General features: G+C 36.3%; 3 protein-coding genes across 3 annotated transcripts; all 3 read left to right on the top strand.

Annotated features, from left to right (window-relative positions):
• The first annotated feature begins 167 nt into the window (after positions 1 to 167).
• Positions 168 to 9,996, top strand: lnp1 (leukemia NUP98 fusion partner 1). Its single transcript, XM_084129930.1, has 4 exons — positions 168 to 842; positions 3,576 to 3,812; positions 7,540 to 7,638; positions 7,972 to 9,996. The coding sequence occupies exons 1-4, from the start codon at positions 693 to 695 to the stop codon at positions 8,122 to 8,124; spliced, it is 639 nt and encodes a 212-aa protein (XP_083986056.1). The 5' UTR covers positions 168 to 692; the 3' UTR covers positions 8,125 to 9,996.
• A 514-nt stretch (positions 9,997 to 10,510) lies between these two features.
• On the top strand, positions 10,511 to 17,844 carry tmem45a (transmembrane protein 45a). The gene is made up of 6 exons (XM_084129982.1): positions 10,511 to 10,792; positions 12,748 to 12,949; positions 14,600 to 14,812; positions 14,972 to 15,156; positions 15,974 to 16,116; positions 16,778 to 17,844. Exons 2-6 carry the CDS (start codon positions 12,754 to 12,756, stop codon positions 16,872 to 16,874), a joined length of 834 nt encoding a protein of 277 aa, XP_083986108.1. The 5' UTR covers positions 10,511 to 10,792; positions 12,748 to 12,753; the 3' UTR covers positions 16,875 to 17,844.
• A 306-nt stretch (positions 17,845 to 18,150) lies between these two features.
• Positions 18,151 to 20,689, top strand: sft2d2a (SFT2 domain containing 2a). The gene is made up of 9 exons (XM_084129912.1): positions 18,151 to 18,173; positions 18,264 to 18,347; positions 18,537 to 18,626; positions 18,943 to 19,028; positions 19,141 to 19,222; positions 19,724 to 19,759; positions 19,858 to 19,916; positions 20,041 to 20,070; positions 20,293 to 20,689. The coding sequence occupies exons 2-9, from the start codon at positions 18,282 to 18,284 to the stop codon at positions 20,342 to 20,344; spliced, it is 501 nt and encodes a 166-aa protein (XP_083986038.1). The 5' UTR covers positions 18,151 to 18,173; positions 18,264 to 18,281; the 3' UTR covers positions 20,345 to 20,689.
• Positions 20,690 to 20,788: the final 99 nt, after the last annotated feature.

Genomic DNA, 20,788 nt, shown 5'->3' with positions numbered 1-20,788 from the left:
ACATGATCACACCGACTCTCATAACACATGCTGGTTCTCGCCTGCTGCAGTCCATAATTATTGACAGGTTTGATGTGCTCATTGAGTGGAAAGTATGGGAGAATTGGAGTTGCACAGAGTGTGTGTGACTAACTCCCACCATCCCACCCTCAGGCCCATTGCTCTGTAATGGAAAGATTAAAAGCAGAGCACCAACCCAAAAAACACCATCCTCTCTCTCTCTCTCTGTTTCTGTCCATCTCACTCTCTCCCTAGCTTTACCTCTCTCCCGCCCTTATACTATAGTCCCCTCCCTCTCTCATGTTAAATAGATTACAGAGGATTCACTTATTTAAAGACTTCGACAAAAAGCTGTGCATGCATATTTTGGGTACGGCTCAGAGCAATTACACCCACACACTGTGAGCACCTAACTGGAGGAATCTAATTTCAACCAACCACAAAGCCAAGCCCAGCCTATCGTCTACAGTCTGGAGTCTGGACCGCACATTGCCTTCAACGAAAGAGTTCCTGAGAAGCTCCAGGACAACATCAGCAGCAGCAGGAAAAGCAGCCACGTCTGACCCAGCTGGATCATCTTATTACGCCGGCTGCACCCTGCTCCGTTTTTTCTTTCCAGGAGACAGGAGCCTCACAGAGAGCTCCACACACCAGCTCTCACGCTGTCTCTTCGGCTGCTTCCCGCCCTTCTTATGGACAATGAGGAGGACGATGATGGGAACTTCACCAAGTGGATGAGCAGTTACTGGGGGCACGGGGAGGAGCACGACAAAGAAAGAAAGAGGAGCTTCAGGAGGCCCTCTCGAAACAGAGCTGACCGCCGTGCCTCTTTGCCCTGCATGGTAAGGTAGTGATCACACATGTGGAATCATGTTAAGGGAATGGGATTGCTCATGAATGAAGCCTATGTTACTAAACAATTCCCACATTGGATTTTGGTATGAAATGGATAGTTTCAACTTTAAATTCTGATTTGAAATGTTCAAAGTCATTGTAAAATGAGCCAACTGTTAGGATTATTAACTATATCTCTTTGCGGGAATATTGTTGAATATTATTGAATGTTATTTAATTTAACTTATTTTTATAAATACAACATCCATCTTATTTTGCAATAAGGTACTTTATGTGAATGTGCAAGACTCATGATCCATTAGCCACTGTATACATTCTCAGTTCATTATATTTTGTTTCTTTTTTGCATTGACTTTTTTGGGGGTTTAACTTCCAAATTTTGAGATAACTTTTTTTAAATTTTGTCAATACAAACACAGTAACTACAGTCAACACAGAATAACCAAACTAATTGTAAATGTTACTACAACCAAAAAAAAAAAAAAAAAAAAAAAAAAAAATATTATATATTATTATATATATAATATATATTATATAATATTATATATAATGTATTGTCGTAATTACAAACACACTGGTTCTATATATATATATATATATATATATATAGAACCAGTGTGTTTGTAATTACGACAATACATTAGAATAATATGATGAAAAATAATAATTTTCAATATCAAGCAGCTGTTTTGTACAGCTAAAAGGAACTGGAAATGAATGAGACCGGAAGCCAAACACATTCAATTTACATACAGTATGGCCGTGCCCGCTCTTACATTAAAAATAAGGTACATAACATAACATAACATAACATAACATAACATAACATAACATAACATAAAACATAACATAAAACATAACATAACATAACATAACATAACATAACATAACATAAACATAAACATAAACATAACCATAAACTATAGGCCTACATATTTTATAATTATAAATGTATAGTATAAAAATAATACAAATGTAACACACAAATGTAATATTATTTATAATGATTAACTTTATTTTTATACTAATGATTTTTTTTATATAATTATAAAAATTATATTGTTTAGAATCATTATACTGGTGTATTTTATCATAGTGTCACCTTCCTAAAATAATTGCCTAAGTCATTTTTTTACAAAAATGATATTTTTGCATAAGTCATCTCCTCATGATGCTGGCCACCTCTGGTAAAATCGCCCACGTCCTCAGTTGAACAGATCATGCAGTTCTACCCCTGTAGTATAATGGCCTGTGTCAAGAGTGAGACTTAGGCCATTTTATTTTGCCTAAGTCAAAAGACAATGAGACTTAGGCAATTTTACAAGCTTTTCAAGATGGCAGCTGCATCAAGAAGAACGAAAACCTACTCAACCTCTGAAGTTAGGTTCAGTTTTTTGTGTTTTCTGAGAACCTGAAAAAATTACTTGGGCAATTATTTTAGGAAGGTGACGATAGTGTTGTTGGTGCCATTTTTTAAAAGGAGTAAGCTAGTGATTTTACCATAAATATAAAATAAGAGCAACCCAAATCATGGTAAAATCACTGTAATGCAGCCTCACACCTTATTTCTTTAATGCTTCTGGGAGCAAGTGAATCCATTGACAAAGTCCAGTCTAGAAGTTCAATTGGGGACTATTTTTGTGTGATTATGGCTTATGGCAGGATTTTCACTGTGTTTTGACATGCAGTCGATCTTGAAAACAAAGCTGGACAAAATATTGCATAATGGGTTTTGGAAGAGAACCTCTGTGAAAACAAGAAAGTGTGCTCTGATTAGAGGTGGGGACCCAGCAGAAATTTGTTTTCTTCCCCCACAAATCAGTGGATCACACGCTCTTTCTCATGCCTCACAGCCTCCTTAAGTAAACAATGTACAGCAAGACTGTGTTTATACCAAAAGTCAGGAGAGAAGAATGTTAAAAGAAAATGTGTGATGGCTGTCTGGATTACTGCTAATTTAAAATAAAAACAGATGAAAATTAATGATCTGCAATGACAGCAAAGTATTCTAAAAAGAACACATGTTTTGCTGGTGAGCCAGATAGATTTAAACCAGAACCTATTATTTAAGTGGAATATCCTTCACTTTTTCCTGCATGTAGTTAGATTTAAATATCCTAATTTACGTAAACAGTAAATAAATGTTACGTAAAGAAAATAAATTTGAGGCCGACTTGTTACTTGATATGGCACTTTGTGCAGCGTGGTTTGTCATTTCATAAATGTAATTTATTCCCACTAACTTTTATAAAAACTAAGAGTGGACATCATTTACATCTGGATTTGAATCTAAATTTTGTTCTGAATTTAAATGTAATCACTGTAAAAAATTATATTATCAATAAGTTATGACAACGTATGTTGTACATTGCTTTAACTCAAAATAAGTTAAGCAATTTTCAACTTTTTTATAAGTTAAAATGACCTTAACATACAAGTTGATTGTACTAAATTTAAGGCAGCCCTTGTGCTTGCAATATTACATTTAAGCCCACGTGCATGCAATATATGTTAACCTTCTGCACATTGTCTAATAAGATACACACACACATACACACCACTTCAAAATGTGCAAACAAACAATAATCATTAATGAAAGCATTATTAAATTAGCTTTTAAAGTTTCTGATTATTTGAATATGTAGCTTATCACTTCCTATCCCATTCATACATCATGGTTTTTCTCCCTTTCTTTCTGTCTTGGTTTCTGTACTGAAAAGTCTCAGCTAGAAGCCATGCAGTTGAACCATCTCCATGCTAACAACATGGCCTCTGCCCACCTAAAGAGCCGTGAGGAGAAGGAGATGCGCTCTCACCCTCGTGCCCGCCGTGTGTCTTCAGACGAAAACAGCCGGACCAAAGCAGGGGGACCTGAATGTCACATCACCACCATTCCAGAGCTCTCCGAGTGCTTAGAGAAGAGGCTGCGTTTCCACAACCAGAAGGTGATATCAATGGTGGGTAAGAGGCCAGATCATACGTCACATACAATGGACCAAAAAGGTTTTGAAACTGTCATACTTAATGTGAAAACAGCATACCCGCCAAAACAAGGTCCAAACCACTAAGTGTCACAGTGTGGTTCTCAGGAACAGACTGAAGACTCAGATTAAAGATGCAAAGTTTACTTAAACTTTAATAACTCTCTGGAACAAGCTGACAGGCAGGGAAAACACATTAACGCAACGGAGACCAGACAAAGACTGAAAGCAAGGGTGCATCTTAAATAGCAATTAGAAACAAGATAATTAATCAGACACAGCTGGGACAAGTGAACTAATGACAGTGACCATAGAAACAAAGGAGTGGTTGGAAACAAATGAACACAGGAACTGATACAAACAGAAATACAAACAGAAAGTCCACACCCAAACTGAATTGTGACACTACTCCACAAAAGGTACATCCTCACGCCACAGACTGAGGTGGGAGCCCTGGAGGCTGTCCAGGGGCAGCTTATGGTTAACAGACAGCCACTAGGGCAGCACCGGCAGTTCAGGGCACCGGCAGCTCGGGAGACCAGGGTGGAGCCGGCAGCTCGGGAGACCAGGGTGGAGCCAGCAGCTCGGGAGACCAGGGCGGAGCCAGCAGCTCGGGAGACCAGGGCGGATCGGCCTTCGTGGCCTTGCCGATGTAGCCAGGCTCGGCCACTATGGCCAGGGACGTATAGCCCCCTCCCTAAAATTTTCCCGCGGAGAGCTATGGGTTTCTGGGCTGGAGAGGACTCAGGGACTGGAGCCACCTCTGGGCTGAGCTCAGAGACTGAAGGCCACTCTGGGCCCTGGACGGGGACTGGAGACTCGAGACTCTGGCGCGGCGGCCGCCATCTTGGCAGAGGGCTCCATGGTGGCCATGACGGGACAAGACTCGGGAACGGCGGCCATAACGGAACGAGGCTCTGGAGTCGGCTGTTTTCTGGATCGGGGGTACATGTCTTCCAGCTGTCTGGGAGTTCAACTGGGTGGTAGTAGTTGTCCCGGATCCAATAGAGTTCTGAGGGTCTCGTCATCATAGGGATAGAGGATGGCAAGACAGCAGAACTCCACAGAGTAATCTACAAAGTTGAGACTCTTTCATGCCAAAGCAGCAAACTGCACTGCTATATCCATTTTAATGGTCCAGTCTTCTGTCACAGTGTGGTTATCTCAGGAACAGACTGAAGACACCAATTAAAGCTGCAAACTCAAACTTTAATAATAACTCTCTGGAACACACTGAGAGAAAGCACACTAACACAACAGAGACCCGACAAATACTGAAAGCAAGGGTGCATCTTAAATAGTAAACAAAAACGAGATAATTAATCAGACATAGCTGGGACAAATGAACTCATAATGACAGTAACCATAGAAACAAAGGAGTGGCGGGAAACAGAACAAATGAACACAGGAACTGATCAAAAATATAAACAGAAAGTCCACACATAAAAAGAAACGTGACATTAAGGCAGATATAATTTTTTTCAGAAACACTTTTTGTTATACAGGTTGAAACTCTCTTCACATCCCGATAGCAATCATTAATAGAAGTGGTCTAAATATAAAAAATGTACATACATCTTCTGTGGAAGGACGAAAAAAAATTTTCATCCAATCTTTGCATTCAGTCCGTACCTGCCTGTCAATCTTCTCAATCAGAAGATTCAATTCATCTCAATTCATCCTCTGAAGGCTGCATATCTCATACCACGTCATCAAACTCTGTCAAAGGATGTTTCAGTTTAAAGGATCCTTGGAAGGCAATCTTCATTTCGCATCCTTCATTCGGCTCATTTTGAAGGTGATCGCCTTTGATAGTGAGGTGGACTCCGAAGGACTGGACTAGGACACAGCCTCACTGGGATGCAGCCTTCCGTCTGAGAAGCACCTGTAGACAAACAGTCACTGAGCACCACAAACAAACAGCAGCCCCCTTTTACAGTTCCTCCTGAACCAAAACAACCCGTGACATTCTACCAGGAGATGTTCACGTGTTTCTATGGCGACACTATCAGCACCAAAATTAATCTGCAGCATTCAGGTGGTACAAGTCAGAGCTCTAAGTTGTTTATGTTCATTATTATTGTAAAGATATGTGTTTGAGACATGAGGTAATTTAACGCTGTCTCTCATGATGCTTTGCAGACTGTGCTCTGGCTGTCAAGTCAAGTCAAGTCATCTTCATTTATATAGCGCTTTTAACAATGTTGATTGTTCCAAAGCGGCTTTACATTGATAATAGGAAATTAAAGTAACAGAGATTGTTTTGGCTTTATAGCAGCTCTAGAATAAAGTTATTGTCTAGCTAAAGTTAGTTTGATTGATTCACTTTCCGTCGCAACGATCATTAGTTATTAATTTTGGGGGCGCTAACACGGCACCATTTTAACAGAAAACTCTTAAGTTCTCTCTGCGCAAACTTTAAAAACGCGAACCTGTGAGAACACTACCAGACAACATACCAGAATTTGTATTGCTTCCGCGTAGCCACGCGAACCGGAATTATCCTGACAACGCTTTATCTGTAGAGAGGTAAAGGGAGGGGAGTAAGGCCTTCACAGGAGAGAGACTAGTTGACACTTCAGGACTGCATTGTCGTCGCGTCCAGGTGCAGGTCCTTCATCAGATCTGGATACGGCCTGGATCCGGCGGACTGCGGTAAACCTCAGGAAAAATAGAGAGACTAATATTAGCGTAGACGCCATTCTTCTTATGATGTAACGAGTACATCAGGATTTATGGGAAGTGTTCCCGGTTCCGGGTTGACCTAATCTATGCAGCCAAACATTGAATGATAGTCTATAATGTGTTATGTGTATGCTAGGCCAAAGAGAAGTGTTTTTAGTCTAGCTTTGAACTGACAGAGTGTCTGCTTCCCGGACAATGTTAGGAAGACTGTTCCAAAGTTTTGGTGCTAAATAGGAAAAGGATCTGGGTGACAACAACAACATAACAATGACATACACATTGTAAAAAAAATAATACTGCTGTGTGTTGTTTCAACTTAAAAAAGTATGTGTTTGTGCTTGACTTAAAATATTAAGTTAACATTAGTTTAATGAAGTTGGATATTTTAGTTATTTTGTTGATACAACTAACTAACTAACATCTTTATTGTTTGGCTTATATAGCCTAATATACTTAACTGTACTGTTTAAAAGTTTGGAGTCAGTAAGATTTTTTTTATTGATTTCTGATTTTTTTTAAATTACATTTAATTCATCAAAAGTGACAGACACACATTTATAGTGTTACAAAAGATTTTTATCTCAAATAAATCCTGTTCTTTTGAACTTTCTATTCATCAAAGAATCCTGAAAAAGAAAGTATCACGGTTTCCACAAACATATTAAGCATTAAAATATTTTGAACATAAGAAGAGATGTTTCTACCAAATAAGCATATTATAAAGATTTCTGAAGGATCATGTGACACTGAAGACTGGAGTAATGGCTATCTATTCAAAATTCAACTTTGCCAGAAATAAATTACATTTTAAAAATATATTCAGATACAAAATAGTTATTTTAGATTGTAACAATATTTCACAATATAACTCTTTTTACTGTTTTTGATCAAATCCATTTTTTTTAACGGTATAGTGTTAGTCTGCAATACAGTACAGTTATATACATGTATTAGACAAAGTGCATCAGTGCCCTATAATAATTATATTTTAAAATGATTTTGGCTGCTTTATTTGTAGGGTAATGCAGATAGCATATCTCTTGTTTGCCATGAAGAACTACGGAATGGAAGGGGTGGCATCCAAGAGCTTCACTGCAGCCATCATTCTCATAAAAAGGTAAACACATCCTGCATCAATTCTCTCCTCTGTTGCCTGCTAACAGCACCAAATCCATCCCAACAACATTTGTACAGCACACCCATAGCACTTGATCATTATCTCGCATGTGTTCCCTCCTCCTCAACATGCAGGTGGGGTTCAAAGTGTAACCTCATTAGTGTGTGGAGTCCAGACACCCCATGTTAATTGAAGCGGTGGGTTAATGGATATAGAGGTTTACGCGTGACACCAAATGAGCGTTTTCAAAATTCCTCCTTGCATGCATGTTTATCTTGTTACTTGCTGCTCTTGTATCAGCTGTGACACTGAATATTCTGTCTCTGGTTGTAGATTGGGCAGGCAAAATGGCCAGAGCAGCGTCCACGTCCACGTAGTGGGAGTTCTGCACCCGCGTGTGAACGAGGGAAGGAGACACCGTTCTGCCCTGGACAAGAGGAATATCACTTGCCCCGTCGTCAACTGTCTTTACGCAGACAGCGTTGATTGTTTCCAGTGAAATATACCATGGTACCAATAGTAGTTCAACTAAACAGTAATCACTCAGTGTATTATCAAAAATCATGTTCATTTGAAATTGTCAATTTTTGTTTGTGTTTATCTCCACAGTACTTTTGCTTAAAAATTAACCTTGTGATCTCTTGTTTGGAGGACAAATCAAAGAATTAGATACCTTTTTTTTTTTTTTATTCCAAGTCATTTACATTTAAATATTACAAGATGTACAATACAATACAATATTACAAATGTCTTAAATACTTTTTGTCATTTTTCTTTAGTTATAATAATATGAACCATAATATGGTTATGCGTATTAGTGAACTTTCAATCAAATTTTATTTTTCAGTGAATAATATACAGCAATTTTGGATAGAAAACTAAGCTGTGAATATAAACGATTAGGGTTATTTTGGTGCTAGACTGGATGAATTATGGATGCTGAAACTGGTATCCTGAATTTGCAGATCAGGAGTTGCAGTTGTGAAGATACAGTAGCTTGTTAAATGCACATGCTGGAAATAAGCTGGTGGCTAATCTCACCACTGTAATGGAAATCAATGGTGGGCCACGGTTTTGCCCCTCAAGGGTCAACAGATCAGTTTTTCATGCATGCAGTTGTCATGCAGGTTCCATCATGCCTCCGTTATGGCTCTTGTAAACTGCTCAGTCATAGAAAATGTTATGGGTAAATATTTATATATAAAAAAAAGTTCAAGTCTTTTCTTTGGTGGAGAATAAACTTATAAACAGAGAATAAACATTTCATTTAACATTGTTTTATAGCATTTATGTCACACACTACCAGTCTATTTGTTTTAGTAATGTACTGTATATTTGTCAAAAAATCAACAACAACAAAATATTCTAAGCATTTAATTAAAAATAAAGGTTTCAATGGGTTTCTTCAGTGATGCCATGGAAGAAGCTTTTTATTTTTTCAGTGGGAAGAATATTTTAATATTCTGAAGCACCTTTTTCCACAATAAAGGCTTTGGCAGAGACAGTCATGTCCCACCTGTCGAGTTCATGTGACCATGTCTGCTCCCGTCCAGTTTCCCTGACAATGTCCACATTTCTTCACTTTCCATGTCTGCCTGCTGGTCTTACTGGTCTTGCTGATTTAGTGTGTTTAAATGTAAATAAAAACAAAACAAGACCATCATCTCTGCATGGGTGGAGGCATGGGTTTAAGACTTAAATTAAGTACAGGCGAGTGTGTGTAGCAATCCTGCATGATTATATGATCTGTTACTTGCACACGCTGTCTAAGATATATGAGTATTGGATGCGCATCTTTATATGACTCTCAAGAGCCTCAGCTCTATACATTCCTTACCCTCCTTTTCTGTCTTTCTTGCTTATTTTCCTCTGTGGTGTCATGAGGACATATTTGACTAGGCTGAAAACTGTGGATGCTAAATGTATGACCTTTTTGTTTTCACTTTTTCCATCTCTCCACTTTTGTGTTTTGCACAAAATGCACATCTGCATTACCCATTAACGTACATCCCAAATTCAAAGGCAGACTCTGTCCAATGTATTGTGATGTTTCTGATGATCAGAAATGTAAATATAAGCTCCAATGATGTAGAATATGTTGTTTGTACAACCATACTTTTAATTAAAATTGAATTTAAGAATTCACACAAATTAAGAAATCCCATAGCCTATATTGTTGCAAAGTTTTTATATAGTGCTGTTATTTTGACATTATTGTTTGTATGTGTCATTACTTTGTTTTTACAAAACAGATTGAATTTATAGATTTGGTAGGATGTTATTTAGATTATATGCATTCAATTTCTATGTAAGTGAGTGCCACGTTATAAACTGTGAAATAAATAATGAATATACAGATGAGATGTTCTTCTCTCCGTTTCCTCGAGGGACCGTGCCTTTGTGCACGTAGGCTGTCCCGCCCTACTGTGCAATTATAAAAGAAACAATAACTGTAAAAAACCAATTAAACTCTGTGAATACTGTTCTTATAAAACAGTATGTCAGCAAAATATTATTCAACTTTTGTACCAAAGCATTAGTAAAACGTTAGTGTTTAGCAAGCGTAGCCTATTATATTTTCTTGCAAAGTAGCCTACCAAATTTTACCGCGAATTGTGGTCTGTCTATTCACAATATTTGATTTGTCAAGGTTTTCAAAATATGTAAAAACCGTAAAAACATAGCAAAATAATAATAATACACTTATACATTTGTAATAACTAGCCTACTTTTAGTTCTTAAACCACTGGACTCAAATTTCGGTCTGAGAAAAAATGCACACGTGGAAAAGAGACCAAGTGTTGATTGACAGGTGAACTAACCAATCAAATTCGAAAACAATGACGTTTAGTGGTTTCATGAACGAATCGTTGATGGAATGGGAGGTTCCCTTAGGAAGACGCTCTGAAAAAGATAAACCCCACAAATCTGGTTGCGAAACAGCTGGAAAAGTGGAAAAGAAGTCGATACGTCAATTTCTGATGGAACAAAAGCAATGATGGTCAAGAGGGACTAAAATTAACCGTGTGAGGATGTTTGAACATTTTTAGTGAACTGTTACAGCATCAAATGCAGACACTCGAGAAAAACGTCGACTGTGAGGTTCCTTCTTATTTTTTTCAAGACTATCCTAATTATTTGGTCAGTCGATAAGGTAAGAACTCTTAAATCATATTTCAGACCACTTACTGTGCCTAAATGAAGTTATTATTTCCACTTTTGTTTCTTAATGAAATAACGGACACAGAAGGCTTTTTCTCTTAAGCCCAATAAAAAGTGAAATCACAGAGACCTTTATCCAATAAATATTAATAGGTAAAAGTTGTTAAAGCCATTACGGTGTACTGAATCGTTTTTCAGGTAACGTTTTAAACTATTTTAAAAAGCCTATTTGTTTTTGTCATCTTTTCGTGAAACCTGCTGGATAAGCTATTATGCCATGTATTTTTAGATCCTATTGTGTGTGTGTGTGTGTGTGTGTGTGTGTAGCCTAAAAGTGCACTGCGGTTTCTATTTTTTTTTTTTTTTCTTTTTTTTTTTTTTGGTTCAGACAAAAATGACTTTGTTTTTATGTACAATTCCAAATAATGTCGTTCTTATGTTGTCATAAATACATGAAAGGATCAGGCCTCTTCACTGGAGAGACTCTCAAAGCTTTAGTTTGTCTCTATGGTAACAGCAGAGCATCCTGAAAAACAGTGTGTTTAGATCAAAGCTGCAGAGATGCTACTCATTGCCTTGATTTTCATATAGTCATATAGTGCATAATAAAATAAAAATGTTCTCACCCCCATGCCTGTATGAATTTCTTTCCTTACTCTCAAAAGGTGAATTGGTTTGGAACAACATGAGGGTGAGAAAATGATGACAGAAATGTAATTTTAAGAACAACATTTGAGACCCTCTGTTGAAATATGCATTGCGGATGCATAAAGTCTATGCAGTATAATTGCATAGCCTCCTTTTCATGTGTTTGAATTCAGATTTCTTTCTGAAAGCAATTGTAAACAGCATACTTTTATCTGATAAAAGGTCTTGGTCTCATGGACACACTGATTAGACACTCACACATCTGATAATGGCAGTGATGACCACCTTCCTTTTGATTGTCATGGGACTTGAATGACATTGAGGCCAAGTACTGATCAGCCTGTTGATTAAATATTACTCAGAAATCATCCTCTACAAGAGAAAAGGAGGAACATGGCTTGCCATTCCTATAATTATGTACTGCTTTGATTACTTTTACTGATAAAAAATTTAATTGACTTCATTGATCGTTAAAGTTAAATGTTAAACACAAAATTAACGTTCAGTCAAGTACAAATCAACTTGCCATTTAGCCTGCTTTTTGTAGTTTTATACTTCCAAGATTAACAGTGTAGACTTTGTGATTTGGCTTGGTTTTAGGCTTTAAAATCTATCCTCGCATTGCACATTTAATATAACTCATTGCTAAATATAGTGTGTGGAATTGTTTGTTCAGGAAGGCAATACATTTATATGACATCCTGGCATAACAAAATCTGTTTATACTTTACAATAAGGTTTCATTAGTTAACATTAGTGTAACTACAAAACTACTTTAGTTAAGATGAATTAAGAATGAACAAGACTTCTACAGCATTTTTTAATCTAAATTAATGTTAATTTGAACATTTACTAATTCATTATTAAATTCAAAAGTTGTGTTTGTTAACATTTGTTAATGCACTGTGAACTAACATGAACAAACAATGAACAGCTGTATTTCTGACTAACATTAACAAAGATTAATAAATACTGTAACAAATATTTTGTTCAATGTTAGTTAATACATTAACTAATGAGACATTATTGTAAATGTAAAATGTTATCACAAAATAACACAAATATAATATCACACCTGTAAAATGTGAGATCTTGTATTGATATGCCAGTCCTGAGGATGAAAAAGTATGGCGTATCAATACGAAGTCAATAATTTTGTCTATATATATATATATATATATATATATATATATATATATATATATATATATATATACTTATTATCATTATGAGGTATTTTGGTTTTGTAGTTTTTATTTCTTTATTATTAATAAATACAATTGTTATTCTTATTTCCAGGAAATCATGGGAAGTTTTAAAGGCCATGCATTGCCTGGAAGTTTCTTCCTGATCACTGGTCTGTGGTGGGCCGCGAAGCAGACCTTTTTGTACGCCACCCGCAGGAACAAAAGTGCTGGTGCGGGCAGACTTGCATCTCGAGCTACACAACGGCGCATAGAAATCATAGAAGGAGCTGTCATTTTATCATTTTCTATTATTGGTGAGTTGCCGCCATGCCTTCATCAATATAATGTGTGGTTTCATTATAGATGTAGACAAATAAATGTTGTCAAATGTGTATTTAAATCACCTTAAGTTCAGCAAAGAAATAAATTTGTTTTTAAGAACCTTTCTTTTTTGCTATATAGGGTTATTAACTTGACTGAATGGTGTAATGGTGTTTTCTATGGAGCGAATTATGTGCCATAATTTAACAAACAAATCCAGCATTTTGCAAACAAACTCAATCTACTTCGCAAAGGAAAACTCCACTCGCAAACAAACTCGATCCGCTTTTGCAAAGGAAAACTCGACTCGCAAACAAACAGAAAGCAATGTGCAAGCACAAAGGTCAGTTTGAGTGAAAATGCAGTGGAGTTACAAATATGTATTGTGTTTTACAAATATAAATAAATGAGCCAAGATAATACTTCACAAATATATATAAACCATCCTTCAAATTGCATGTAACCTTTGAACAAATACCAAATCTAGTGCATACAAATGCATATCTGTGCTTTCCAGTTGTATGTGTACTGGATAAGGATGAATATTTTCTACTACTTCTAGCCAGTCAAATATTTTACAGCTTGGCTTAACTAGAAAAATGTATAATTCATAAAACTGTCCATAATTTTTCTCTAGGTCTAAATATCACACTTTTATAATATGGCTTCCTCATATATTCAGGTTTTTCAAGCAGTGGGAACCCTGATTCTTCAAAGACAAAATACAGTTCTTGAGGGGGTCATTGAAAAAAATAAATATCTTGATTTTTAGTTTTTAATGCTTGTTTTGCCTTATTTTACTTAACTTGCTCCCCCGTGAGCAATCTTATGGAAGCATGTTTATTAGGGGCCAAGCATCGAAGGTGCGTAGGCACCTATTGTATCCATTGTTTTTGTTGTTGTTCTTGTTCTGGTTCTTCTTCTTCTTCTTCCTTTCGCTCTTAAAGTCTATGGCAGCCCATAGAACCGTATGGTAAAAAGTTGTGAAATTTGGCACATAGATAGTGGACAGTCTGAATATTAACCACAGTAATTTTGGAGTCTCTAACCCAATCCCTCTAGCTCCACCAACTTCCCAAAATTTCACTTACGTTGATGCTATTAACTTTTCATCTTCATCACTTCATACTCTTCAGACCACGGCGAAAAAAATGTGGAAATCAAGTTGATTTGTCAAACTGTTCTTGAATAACGTGCAAGCGAATTTAACAAAGAGCACGCCAAAATGGACGCAAGACTATATCTCTGCAACGCTTTAGCATATTCTGACTTGGTGTGTGTTATGGTTATGACAACCATGACCTCAGGGTACCTGTACAGTTTTGGCACAGTGCCACCTAGTGGTCACGAAATATATTAAAACAAATTTGCTTGTAACTTCTGAACAGTTTGACCAAAAATCTCACACAAAAAAATGTGTCACCCAACACTGACCACACCAGATCAATTTGGTGTCAGTTCCACCTATTGGTCAAAAGTAATTAGGTCACATTACAAGTGATTGTATTTATGGGCTTTAAAATCGTCTCCAAATGTCTTTACTCATTTTCTGCCTTGATTTCTAGCTCATCATTCTGCCTCTGTGGTGCTTGGCCCCGTAATTGCTGCTTGTTATATTTATTTTTCTTCTGCCATTTACACAGGTATGTTAGCAGAGCAGCTTCTAGCAGGTGGGCCCAAGTTTCAACTGTATGATTCTTCCACTCAGCACTGGGAGCAGCTGATGAACTGGCAGCACACCACCATGTACCTGTTCTTTGCCATCGCAGGGGCCATATCTCTCACTGTCCACAGCACAGACATCGCCCCTTTGGCTTTAGACCGAATGCTGTTGGGTCTTGCTTTCTTTAATGAGGGTATATTGATTTCAAATTGATTTCATGCATTTTTAATGTTAGAGAATGTGTGAATTTTTACCTAAATTGAGCACTCTTTGTTACTCTTGAAATGCCTAATTTTCTGTTTTTGTGATAATTCAACACATAAAATTGAAAGTACACGTCTGCCTCTTGCAGGATTTCTGTTCCTTTATCATCTCCATGGTAGAGACCTGCTTGATGTCCATGTGCACACTCTTCTCCTTTACGCCATCTTTGGACAAGCTTTCATCTGCCTTTTGGAGGTTTTCCACAGGGGGAATATTCTACTAGAACTGTTCAGAGCCACTCTCACCATACTGCAGGGCAGCTGGTTTTGGCAGGTCAGTGTGTGTGCCTATGTGTACATGCGTAAGTGCATACATAATGTGTGCGTATTTAAGTCATTTTGGGGCTGTTTACACCTGGCCACTTCATGCGTTTTCTCAGATCGGATAGCTATCTGATTTATCAAAACGATTCCATTTACACCTGGTCACATAAATGTGTTTTTGCAAAACGGATTAAAATCCGATCTTCAATTCCTACGCTATATGCAGATTTAATGGAGTGCACGTCACTGAAAGCAACAGATATGAGCTGCATTTTATTGATCATCAGCTAAAATGTCAAAATCAAAGACCGCAATTAGAGAGAGCAGTAACAGCCCTGGTAAGAGCATTTAGTTTCTTTACGTTTAATGATGATGATTGTGTGTTAAGCGTCTGCGACTTACTTTCACTTTGATTTGCGATAGTTTGCGCGTTGGCTTGATGAATAGATGCTCAGCTTCTCATCTGCGGTGATATGACTGCAGTAGCGTCCTCATATCTGGCTATAATGTTACATATAGCCTATAACACACTCTCACACATTTATTTTTTTAGCATTTTTGGGAGGAGTACAATTTACATATGTGGTTTCAACAACCAGATGCATTTACACTTGTCCAGTTTCGTCTGGAATGCGGCCCAGACCACCTCCTGAAGTGGTTTGAGCGATCTGATTCATATCCGTCTCGAATGCGTTTTGGCGGGCATTTACACCTGGTCTTTTCACGATCAGATAGCTATCCGATCACAGAAAACGCATGAAGTGGCCAGGTGTAAACAGCCCCTTTGACTCAACACTGTTTAACTATTTTTTCTTGTATTTTTCTAGATTGGCTTCGTGCTGTACCCGCCCAGTCAAGTGAAATGGGATCTGACAGACCATGGCAATGTTATGTTTGTCACATTATGCTACTGCTGGCACCTCGCGTTTGCATTGTTCACTGTAGCCGTACAGTACTGGTCTGTTCTATGGTGAGCACAACATATTCTATTTATTCTAACATGAAATACACAAACCTAAATTAGATCTAAAGGAACATAAAATGTCTTTTTAAAAGATTAGGGTCAGTACTTTAAAAATGTTTTATACTTTTATTCAACAAGGATGCATTAAACTGATCAAAAGTGACAAGTAAATACATCTACAGTATCATGTTACAAAAGATTAATATTTTTAAATAAATGCTGCTCTTTTGATCTTTCTATTCATCAAAGATGAAAAAAAAAATTATCATGTGCATTTCCACAACAACATTAAGCAGCACAACTGCTTTTTCAACACTGGCAATAATAAGAAATGTTTCTTGAGCACCAAATCAGCATATAGACTGAAGACTGGATTAATGGCTGCTAAAAATTCAGCTTTGCCATCATAGGAATGAATTACTTTTTTACATGTATTAAAATAGAAAACAGTTATTTTAAATTGTAATAATTTTTCACAACATTACTGTTTTTTCTGTTTTTTTGATCGAATAAATGCAGCCTTGGTGAGCATAAAAAAAACATACCTACCCCAAACTTTTGTAGTGTATGTATATTGCATATGAAATCATATTTTTTATGGAATTTCCTTTCTGTATGTTAGATTTATTGAATTCCTTTTCATTTTCCTTCATTGTTCTCCCTCCAGTGTTGTGCGTTCCAGACTGAGGAGGATGCCACCCATGGAAATGGGGCTTTTGAAACCAAGGGACAAGGAAGTAGAGTCTGAAGACGAGATTTTATGAGTCTTTATCATCTTTACGCGTTCAACCCTGCATCCCAATTCATTTGGGCCTCAGACCAAAGATAAATATGGAGACAGAGAGTGAGAGATAGATAGTAACAGTCGAGGCATTGTCACTAAATATTAGCTTTGTCTTAATTTCCTGAAGAGCAGATGAGAGATGACAAACAGTGACAGTCTTGCCTTCCAAGATTTTTTTCATCAAATTGCAACAAGAGTGACTCTGAGTAAATCACAAGAGCCATAGTGTTAAATCTCTCGCATGTTCCCAGTATGATCACTCCAGTTACAACAGTCTTATCTTTTTGTGGTCATTCCTTTTTATTTCATTATCTCACTTCCACTTCATTTCTCTGATGCACCTCAAGACCAACCCCTGAGAAGTTAGTTAAAACTTGATTATTTTCTATACAAGTTTGGATTAAGTCAATCAAATATGATGTATTGATTATTCTTGGGTCATTACGTAGACTATTTGTTGGCATTACATAATTTTCTCTTTGACACATTACTGTGTAAATTTGAGTATTTTCTTTGTGTGCCTTGTCAGTATTTTATATGTTGTCACTCAAGGGAATATCATATTTTAATCATATTGTTTTTAATGGTACTATATGATCTACATGCTGAAATAATTATGTTTTAATGCCCCTAGGATTTGGGGGGTTTTAAGTCACTTTTCAGTCATCAAATAATGATACTTTTGTATTTTCTTGACAATTCTTGACAGCCATTACAATTCCTCAGTTAGTCTTTTGTGTTTGTTTATTCCTCAGTTAGTCTTTTGTGTTTGTTCCATGGTATTCTTTGGAAAAGACAAGGGAGAAGAAAAAAAAACAGGAATGACCATTGTATGTGGAATCTTGACATTATAGTATTTTATCACATGCATTTATTGATTAATTTAATTTGACTTGATAAATACATTTTCTAAAAACAAAACTTTTTCCAATAAAATATTTGATTAGTCTATTACAGTGTATTTGATGTGCTGGTATTCACATATTTTTCCATATTTCTCTTTCTGAATAGTTCAAAGACCCAACTAATGATAGATAGATAGATAGATAGATAGATAGATAGATAGATAGATAGATAGATAGATAGATAGATAGATAGATAGATAGATAGACGAATGAAAGAAATTGTCTCTCAATACGTGTTCCAGTAACACGAAAAACCACTGACTATCATCATCCATACTCTATATACTAAACTACTTTTAGTGCACTTGAGAAGGTAGGTGGCGTGCTTGAGCAAAATGTGATAATGTTCATTGAAGGGAGCCCACAAGGCAAAGGTGAGCACAGGTGATGTCAAGTTAGTGCCAGCTGGACGATGTTACAACACATTCTCTGGGATTTATTGTGAATTGATTCATTTAATACAGAGAATTGAATGTTCAGTCATGGACAAACTCAGAGCGGTTCTGGGTGGTCGTGATGGAAACAATGACAACACAAATATACTGCAGGTGAGGAACTGCTCTGATATAAATCTTCATTAAGATCTTTTATATTTAAACTAAAACATAAACGTTAAAAGATGACGCTAATTTGCACATATTGACATTCCATTCCAACTCCACATTTTGAAAGTTTTTATTTTGAAGGGGAAAAAAACATGTAGCCTAAATCTCAGTTGTCTGTTCCATTGACTAAAGGTGGCGAATGAAGCGTCCACGCTGGGATGGGGGTCGCGCCTGAAAGGATTCCTTGTCTGTATGGTCATCGGAGTAGTGTGCACGATCCTGGTCAGTGACTTAAACTTTAATCAACCTTATTTTTATTATCAGCGAGATTTTACACACACAGGTAACTTCCTTTATATTGAGTGAGAAGGGATAGGCGATGAGTTGGAGAAATATGTTTAGAAGCAGGGCTGTGTCACCGGTTTGACCTGCTCTCAGGAATGAATGCGTATTGCGTTGAAATGCCATTTCGCTGAGGCTACATCCAAGTATTTTGAGTGAGAAGTTTAGGAAAGAAACTGGTTTTATTTGGTATAACTTTGTGACTATTAAGTATCATTATATTAATAACTAGCTTTTTCTTTCTTTCTTTTATCAGGGAGTATGTTGCCTATTTATTCCCAAAATAGGATTGATTCTCTTCATTGTGTTTTACACATTGGGCAACATATGCTCCTTAATAAGGTCGGTCAACAAGCTATAGCAAGTTAAATGTACTAACTTTGTATTATTTTATTTAAATTTTCTCTTTGAGACAATACTGACTTCTCTGTTTAATTTGAATCCACCCCCACAGCACAATGTTTTTGATGGGACCATTAAAACAGCTGAAACGCATGTGTGACAAGACCAGAGCCTTTGCTACTGTTGTTATGATAGTGAGTTATTCCTTTTTTCCTCATATAAAACTAAAAATCAGAATCTAATTGTGAAAATATATACTGTTTTTGTATACAAATATGTTTAAAGAACTTTTTTTAATGCATGTTCTTGGTGTTATTGTAAACAGTTCATCTGTGCACATTTAAAATTGGTTTATCCTTGTAATCTTTTAACTAAAAAAGTTGTTCCACCTGAAACAACTAACTTTTTTAGACAATGTCACCAAGAGGGGAGAATGGCGATAATAATAATGTTAATAATTGTCATGCTGCATTCTGTTTTCTCATTAAATATCCTGTTTAATTTGGATATAGGCTACATCTCATTTTGAAAGTAATTTTTTTTATTGCCATATCTCAAAAACAAATCAGATACACTAGAAAAAAAATATTATTTTAGTTTATGTGCAGCCTTTAGAGCATATACAGATTTTGATTACAGATACAGTATTTTTGACCAAGTATTAAGAGTTCCACTTTTTATTTTTTGGTCTATAGACATGTCTGGTTCTCACACTCTGTGCAGCTTTTTGGGTGAGTTCTAATCCATCTATATTGTATATTTCAAACCAACTCTGAATCAAATACAGTATTATTTTAACTTTTTATTAACATTAATCTCTGTACCACAGTGGAAGATCTTTGCACTCACTCTGCTGTTTGTCATTCTGCAAGTCCTTGCATTTGCATGGTAGGTTTCCATTGACACAGCATTAAATATTTTAAGTATATTTTTAAACCAGTAGCACAGCATCCAGTGTTTATTATTGTACTAAAATACTTTTTTTATCAATTAACATTTTTCTTCTCTATAGGTATAGCCTGTCTTACATTCCTTTCGCAAGGTTAGTCTGGAATTGCACAGTATTAGATATTAACAGATTGACATTGACAAATGTGTAGTTTTTTTTTTTTGTATTCTGTTATAAATTAATTATTTTGCAATAGGTAGATCTGGTAAATGACAGCAGTAATCATGCACAGGCTTTTTTGGACCTGGCTGCTTTAGAATATTGAGTCTGTTAGAAATCTTTTAAAAGGCCTTACATTCTCTTTTCCTTAACCAGAGATGCCGTCCTGAAGTTTTTCTCCATGCTGTTCACCACATGCGTGAAATGACAAGGCTGAGGTTTGGCCTTTCACCACTCCAGATACTTTCTGGTCAAGTATTCTGTGATTCCGGGATCATCAAAACATCATTGACAGAATGGCACAATGGGACACTGCTAGTTTTAATGGCATTTTCTTAACTCTGAACATAAATAATAAGACTAATTTTTACTGAAGGTGTTTTATTTTAAATATGTTGTTGATCAGTTAGGAAAGATTGTAAGATACCTGAAAATGGATATTTATAAAAGCAAATATTTTGGGGGTGGCTTCTGAAAGTTGCACTTTCTATTTTTCTCTGCCTTATGTTGTATAATGATATCATCATGTAAATAAAGAACAGTTTTATCAGATAATTTTTGTTATTTTGTTTCCTTTTATGCAGTATATCTAAAAAAAATGTGTTTTATAATTTTTTATTTCTCTTTTAACACTGGCGCCTTTAAAGTAGAC

Source organism: Abramis brama (assembly GCF_963993115.1).
Source record: "Abramis brama genome assembly, chromosome: 11".
NCBI classification, from domain to species: domain Eukaryota; kingdom Metazoa; phylum Chordata; class Actinopteri; order Cypriniformes; family Leuciscidae; genus Abramis; species Abramis brama.
The sequence above is the reverse complement of the archived record's forward strand: the minus strand, read 5'-3'. Positions and strand labels throughout refer to the sequence as shown.

What these genes read in the sequence shown, in the direction of transcription:
- tmem45a (XM_084129982.1), top strand. Translation starts at nt 12,754, where the DNA reads ATGGGAAGTTTTAAAGGCCATGCATTGCCTGGAAGTTTCTTCCTGATC. An exon ending in TTTATCATTTTCTATTATTG is followed by an intron (nt 12,950 to 14,599) that starts GTGAGTTGCCGC and finishes CCATTTACACAG; the next exon opens with GTATGTTAGCAGAGCAGCTT. An exon ending in CAGTACTGGTCTGTTCTATG is followed by an intron (nt 16,117 to 16,777) that starts GTGAGCACAACA and finishes TTCTCCCTCCAG; the next exon opens with TGTTGTGCGTTCCAGACTGA.
- lnp1 (XM_084129930.1), top strand. Translation starts at nt 693, where the DNA reads ATGGACAATGAGGAGGACGATGATGGGAACTTCACCAAGTGGATGAGC. An exon ending in GTGCCTCTTTGCCCTGCATG is followed by an intron (nt 843 to 3,575) that starts GTAAGGTAGTGA and finishes TGTACTGAAAAG; the next exon opens with TCTCAGCTAGAAGCCATGCA. An exon ending in ACCAGAAGGTGATATCAATG is followed by an intron (nt 3,813 to 7,539) that starts GTGGGTAAGAGG and finishes CTTTATTTGTAG; the next exon opens with GGTAATGCAGATAGCATATC.
- sft2d2a (XM_084129912.1), top strand. Translation starts at nt 18,282, where the DNA reads ATGGACAAACTCAGAGCGGTTCTGGGTGGTCGTGATGGAAACAATGAC. An exon ending in CACTCTGTGCAGCTTTTTGG is followed by an intron (nt 19,760 to 19,857) that starts GTGAGTTCTAAT and finishes TCTGTACCACAG; the next exon opens with TGGAAGATCTTTGCACTCAC. An exon ending in TCTTACATTCCTTTCGCAAG is followed by an intron (nt 20,071 to 20,292) that starts GTTAGTCTGGAA and finishes TTCCTTAACCAG; the next exon opens with AGATGCCGTCCTGAAGTTTT.